Source organism: Netta rufina (genome assembly GCF_964035555.1).
Source record: "Netta rufina genome assembly, chromosome: 28".
NCBI classification, from domain to species: Eukaryota; Metazoa; Chordata; class Aves; order Anseriformes; family Anatidae; genus Netta; species Netta rufina.
The window spans coordinates 4,615,657-4,622,044 of NC_140152.1; the positions used below are offsets into that span (position 1 = coordinate 4,615,657).

The window sequence follows — 6,388 nt, forward strand, 5'->3', positions numbered from 1 at the left end:
CACCACCCTGAGCACTGTCACCCCAAAAAAAAGCTGGGGGGGCCTTGCTACAACCTTTGGGTCCTGCGCAACTGCACATCACACCGTGATGGGAGTTGGGCAGGGATACAGGGCCAGAGGGTGAGAGGGGCCTCACTGCAAGCCCAAAATGGGGCTGGGGGCACCCCGGGGCACCCCCCACCCCAGTTTAGGACCTGTCGCAACGGGGTGGTACTGGACCTGCGGGCAGCCGGGGGGGGGATGCGCGGCTCCGGTCGGCTCCTGGGTCTCCCACCGCTGCCCTCGGTCCCGCCGGCCTCTGCCGTGTCCCCACGGTGGGATGTGGCCCCCCAACAGCCCCAGCCCCTCCCCGGGGCTCACCTCGCCCTGACATTTCCTGGCGCTCCTTCCATGCCAGCGGGTTGCCATAGCAAATCTAAATCTTACAAACAAAACGAGGAGAAAAGCCTTATTAGCATATATTCAAATGAGCCATGCAATAATGCAAACCATAAATCATGCAGTCATTGCTATTCAATCAGTGTCTCTTACCCCAGCCCCCAACACTTTCCCCGGGTGTCTCGGCTCCTCGCCGCATTCACCAGCCCCTTCCCAGCCTGGGGACCCGGAGCGGGTCGGGAGGGGACCGTCCCCACCACCTGGGGGGCACCTGGGCTGCAGTCACCTCCGCTGTCACCCCGCTGTCCCCCAGATTTGGGGTGGCCGCTGCCCCGCTCCCAGACCCCGTGGCTGAGCATCACCAGGGGCCGGATCCGTGCCGGGGCTGGCGGAGCCGCGTCCCGAGGCAGCAGCCCCTAATCCGGGCTGGTATTTACGCCGCTCGCTGGGCTCTATTAAAACGGGAAAAAACTCTCCCCGGAATTAATCTCCGTGCCGTGGTTTAATCCCGGGGCTCGGCTCCCAGTAATCTCCCCGGGAGCCGAGTTCAGCGCCGGCGAGCGGAGGGGCCCCATCCCCACGCCACGTCCCCCGTGATGCTGCAGAGCTGCTGGGCCCCCAAAAACCCGCACGTGGTGGGCAGTGCCACCTCCCCAAACCCTCCTTCCCATCCCCGACACGTCGCAGGGCCCATGAAGGGTTTCCCCAACCCAGGGAGCTGCAAAAAGCCCAGCCCTGCATGGGGCAGGTGCCAGCAACCCTCCTTCACCCCATATGTGTCCCCATTAATGCTGATATTTGGGGCACAAGAGGGCGTTTTCCGCTTCCCCGTCAGTGGGAACACCGTCCACCCGCACTGACCCTGCAGCATCAGATCCTCCAAGCATCTTTTTGGGGTCTCCTGGAGCACACGGCTCAGCCATGGGGACACAGGGATAGGGTGAGGGCCGGGGTGACCCTGCTGCCATCGGTGCTGGGGGGTCGGTGACCCCAGGGAGGTGGCTTGGAGTCAGGGGGGGCTTCGGGGACAGCAGCGCCGAGCCAAAATTAACGGGGCACAGCCCAGTTTTCCCCTCGGGGCCATTGATGACTTGCCACCCCACACCGAGCTGCGCATCCCCACCCCAAGGAGCTGACGCCAGGCACCCCGACACCCCCAGCTCTTTATTGGTGAGAACGTAATAAATAGAAAAAAAAAAAGTCCCTGGGCTGGCGGAGCAGCGCCCTCTGCCCCCCCCCTCTTCTCCCCCCCCCCCTTCCTCGCCCCAGCCGGGGGGGGGCAGGATTTGGCCCTTTGGGTGCAGGGTTTGGGCCCCCCCCCCCCCCGCTGCCATCGGCTGCTGCTCTCAGTCCTGCTGCCACCCCGTGGCACTTCCCAGGCACTCCTGCTCGGTGGGGACACGCGGGGACAGACGGATGGACGGGGACAGACAGAGTCCGGCACCGGACACCGTGTCACGCCGGGGGGGTCCCAACCTCGCCGTGCCCAGCAGGAGCATGGGGCTGGGGGGCAGAGCTGAGAAAAAGGGGGGGACAGCAGTGTCAGGGATGGGGAGCGCTGGGGTGGGGGGGGAGAGGTCTGGGAGCTGCAGCCCCGGAGTTGGGGTCAGGACCCCTTGGGAAGCCCCCAGGGAGTTGGGGGGGGGGGCTCCTTGGGGGTCCGGGGATGGGGTGGAAGCGGGGGGCGGCTCCCCCCTGCACCCCGTCAGCCTCGCTATCTCTGCCACCCGTCCACAGCCTGTGCCCGCCGCGGGGGGACGGGGATGGTGGCCCTCTGCTCCTCCGCCAGCGGCCGGGGGGGGCCCAGGGGGTAGGGATAACCCTTGGCGTAGTCGTCCCGCGGTTGGAGGTCTCCGGAGCTTCGGGAGGCTTCGTTCAGGGAGGTCAAACCACCAGGGGGGGGCTGCGGGGTACCCGAGGGGCAGCCGAGCCCCGGCGAGACCCTCTCCGACTTGATGCTGATGGCGTGGGGCTGCGGGGAGCTGCCGGGGGCCACGTCCTCGGCGGGGACAATCCTGGTGCTGGTCCTGGGGTGAGAAGGGAGGGTGAGGCCGGGTGTCCCCATGCAGCATCCCTGGCTGACACACAGGGGGTGGGAAGGGTGTCCCCCCCCCCACCCACCCAAGCAGGGCTGAGAGCCTCCCAACTCATCTCATGCACCGTCTCCGTCCAATTTCTCGCCCCCGAGCAACTCTGGGGGGGGCTGCAGCACCCGCTTCCCAGGCTGCCACCCACCCACACGCTGGAACGGCTGCTGGGAGCCTGGTGTGTGATGGGGGGGACACGGGGGCCAAGTCCCCAGGGGCCAAATTCGGCTTTAAATAGGCTCCGCTGCCAGCGGGACGGGCTGGGACTGGGTGGGTGGGAGGGTTCCCAGCCTGTCCCCGTGCGCCCCAGTTTTGGGGTGAAACCGGACGGTGTGGGGCTGTGCTTTGGGTACCCAAAAAAAAGGGTTAACCCGAAATTCCCCCTTCCCTCACCCCACCCCGTTGCCAGACCCTGTCCCCTGCTGTCCCGTGTCCCCAACCCGCTCCTTACCCCAGCGCTGCCATGTCCCGCGGGGGCTGCCACGAAGCCGGGGGGCCAGGCTGAAGGAAGCCGGGGGGCGGCGGGGCCTCGCCAGCCCCGTACTCTGCTGAGCAGGGGATGAAAAGTGAGCAGGAGCTGTGGGGGGGGGGGCATGGCTGGAGGTCTTTGACCCTCCTGGGGCACGGGGCCAGGACTTACCCGCTTGTGCCGGGGCGAGGAAGGGGAAGCCGGAGAGGCTGTGGTTGGGGATGCCGGCACTGCCCGGTGGAAGCACGGGGCTCAGGGTCTGCAGACCGGGGTACAGAGGCCTCTGTGGGATGTGAAAGTGCCCCCCCAGGTCAGGCTTTGTGCTGCTGAGACCCCCAGGGGGGGCTGTGGTGCTCCCTTTCCCTCCCCAGCCCCGCAGCAAAGCCCCGGTGTTGGAGGAGGAAGAGGAGAAGGGAGCGGATCAGAGCAGCTCCTTGCTGAATTTGGGGGGGGGAGGAACCTCAGTGGCCCCCTGGCTGCAGTGAGACAGGGGCTGGCTGGGAACAGGGGACCCCTCCCTGCCCCCCTCCCATGGTGCCACAGCTGGGGAGGGGACACAGGGGGGACAAGGCCACCGAGCATCCTCCTGGCACTGTCCCCCGGCCACCAGGAGCACCCCGGAGACCCAAAAGCTGGGGGCTGCACATTTGGGGTCTTGAATCTATGGGGCTATATCTATGGGGCGATGTCCCCGGGTGCTGCAGAGTCCCTTGGTGTCACTCACCGCCGTGCTGCCACCGCTCCTGCCGCTGGCCAAGCTGCCGTGGGCTTCGCCGCGCCGGCCGTCGGCTCCCAGGTACAGCGGCGGCGGCGTCTTGGTGGCCAGGGCTCGGTTCAGGCTGCCGGGGGGGAACAGGGGGTAGCCGATACCTGGACGGACAGAGGGACAGGAGGACGCGCGGGTGGCACCGAAGGACGTGGAACCATCAGGCTCCTGTCTTCAGGGGGTCCCCAGGGATGCAGAAAGTGGCCTAGGTGCCCTCGTCCCCGGTGGGTGCCCGTGCGTGCGTGCACGGTGCCGCGCTCCGGCAAAGCCACATCCTGAGCGCACCTGGGCTGTGGTGGCCACCCCCGGCCCGCTGCGGCCACGGCCGTGTGCTGCGAGCGGAAACGAAGGCGACGGCCGGATCTGGCCCCGGGAGCCAGCAGGGTGCAAAGCTCCCCGTCCGGACCCCGCTGCGGGCAGCCCTCGCGGCTCAGCTCCCCGCGGAGCAGCGGGGGGACATCCTGTGGCACCTCCACCTCCCCGGCCAGGTCGTTGCCGTCCGAGGTGGGCACGCGGCGTGCCCACATCCTGCCCCAGGAGCAGTGCGGAGCCGTGGAGGCTCAGCCCATCCCGGTTGTGGCAAAGCCACCCATGGGCCGGCCACCCCCGTGCCACCTCCTACCCACCCGGGGGGGCTTTCCGCCGGTCAAGTCGCGGCATCAATTTTTCCAGCCCCGTTTTTGCTGCCCGACCCCAGGGTGGCAGAAGCTTTGGGGGCACCCGGCAGCACCCAGTCCCGCGCCAGCCCCACCGGGCACCCGGCTCCAGCTCTGCTGCACAGGAGGGAACACGAGGCATGGGTGCAGGGTGCCCGGGGCCACCTGGGTGCGCGGCGGCCGTGACTCAGCAGCGCGCAGGAAGCAGCTGGAGGGAGGCCAGAAGCCGGTGGCGTTTCCGCAGCTGCGGCAGCGCTACCTGCCCACGCGCCCGCCCCTGCCCCGCTCCCGGTAAATCCCCGGGAGATGCTGCGAGGGGAGCTTTGCATGCGGCGTCCGGCCTGGAAAATCCCTCCGGGGCCAGCGAGGTGGCCGCCGGGGGGAACCTTGTCCCCGCTGCGATGCCACCCACACGCAGCCGAGCGATATCTGAGCCTACCTGGGGGCATCGGTCCTGGAGAGCGCCCCGAGAGCTTCGGTGCTGATGGTTTGAAGGCGGGCGGGCGGCCCTGGTGCTGCGGGGAGCTGCTGGTGCCGCCCAGGGCTCCGTCACCGCCGGCTGGTGGGGAGCTGCTGTAGGAGGCCTCGGGCAGCGGCACCGGGCTCTGCGGGGTGAAACAGAGAGCTGGGGTCAGGGCTGGGGTTGGGGACACGGCTCCTGTCCCCCAGCATCACGCTGTGGCGGCCACTCACGTAAAACCGGGGCCGTGCCACCGTCAGGTCCATGCCCTCGTTCAGCTTCCGCATCTTTTCGCCGCCGTCCAGCCCCTCGTCCAGCTCCAGCTCGTGGCTATCCAGCCCCAGCCCCTTGCGCTTCAGCGTCTGTGGGGAGCGGGGCGGTGAGCGGGGTCCCCTGCTCTTTACCCGAGCTCCCCCACCCCACAATTTTCTGCCCCCCGGCGCTACCTCGAGGATGTCGGAGTTGGTGCGGCTCTCGTGGGGCTCGCTGTACTCCGTGTACTTGAGCAGCACCTTGTCCATGTCGGTGCTGGCGTACTGGAAGAGGCGGTTGGTGCTGTTGAAGATGATGAGGGCGATCTCGCAGTCGCACAGCACGCTCAGCTCGTACGCCTTCTTCATCAGCCCGAATTTACGCTTGGTGAAGGTCACCTGCGGGGAAGGGGACGCGGCGCTGCCCCGGTGCCACCGCCACGGCCCCGCCGCCCTCTCCTTTCCCCTCCAGCACCCAAAATCTCCAGCCTCTGGAGGATCCGATGCCCCTGGGGGCCGAGCGGCTTCGCCTCCCTTCGTCCCTCCCCAGCCTCGCGGCTCCTCGTCCCTTTTCGTCCCCTCTCCTCCTACCTGCCGGTTCCGCTGGTCCAGAATTCGGCTGATCTGTATTTTTTTCCGGCCCATTTCTGACTCCTAGACTCGGAGGGAGACTGGAAGAGAGAGAGAGAGAGAGAGAGAGAAACCCCGTGAGCACCTCCTGGGTGCCTCCTCGCCCCTCCGCCAGCCAAAATAAGCTTTGCTGAAAAAAAAAAAAAAATTAATAATAACTTTTCAGAGGAAGTTTTGGTCCCGGCGGCATTTCCCAGCTTTTCCGCAAAGAGCGTCAAAGCCCTCGAAATACCAAAAAAAATGGGAAATTCTTTGGGGCAGGCGGGAAAATTCCCCTTTGCTCTGCTCAGCCGGCCCCACAGCCCCATCTCCGACACCCCTGCCCCCCGGCAGCCTCCCGGCAGCCCCCCGGCAGCCCCCCGGCACCTGGGTGTGCTGGCTGCAGAGCGCCAGTGCCACGTTCCCAAATCCCTCTCCGGGAGCGTGGGCTCAGCCTTGGCATCCCAAAGCTGCGCCGTCGTTGCCCCGCGCTCGCCCTCGCCGGGGGTTTTTACCGGGGCGGATGGGGCTGATGGGGAGGGGGGTTACAAAAGAGGCTGGGCTGGCCGCGGGGAGGGTCCTCGGTAAGACAAAGGGGCTGTTTTTAGGTTCAATGTTTTGTGTGTGTGTGTGTGTTGGTTTTTTTTTGCTTTTTTTTTTTCTTTTTTTTTTGAATGCGAACAGACTAAATTTGACCTCAGCCGTTCGCAGG

At 66.6% G+C, this 6,388-nt stretch overlaps 1 protein-coding gene across 1 annotated transcript; it reads right to left on the reverse strand.

The window, feature by feature from the left end:
• Positions 1-2,092: 2,092 nt before the first annotated feature.
• MEF2B (myocyte enhancer factor 2B) lies at positions 2,093-5,712 on the reverse strand (the record flags this gene model as incomplete). The annotated part of the gene is made up of 8 exons (XM_084302504.1): positions 2,093-2,405; positions 2,917-3,013; positions 3,106-3,217; positions 3,659-3,804; positions 4,796-4,961; positions 5,050-5,178; positions 5,263-5,466; positions 5,659-5,712. 8 exons carry the CDS (start codon positions 5,710-5,712, stop codon positions 2,093-2,095), a joined length of 1,221 nt encoding a protein of 406 aa, XP_084158630.1.
• Between the last annotated feature and the right edge of the window lie 676 nt (positions 5,713-6,388).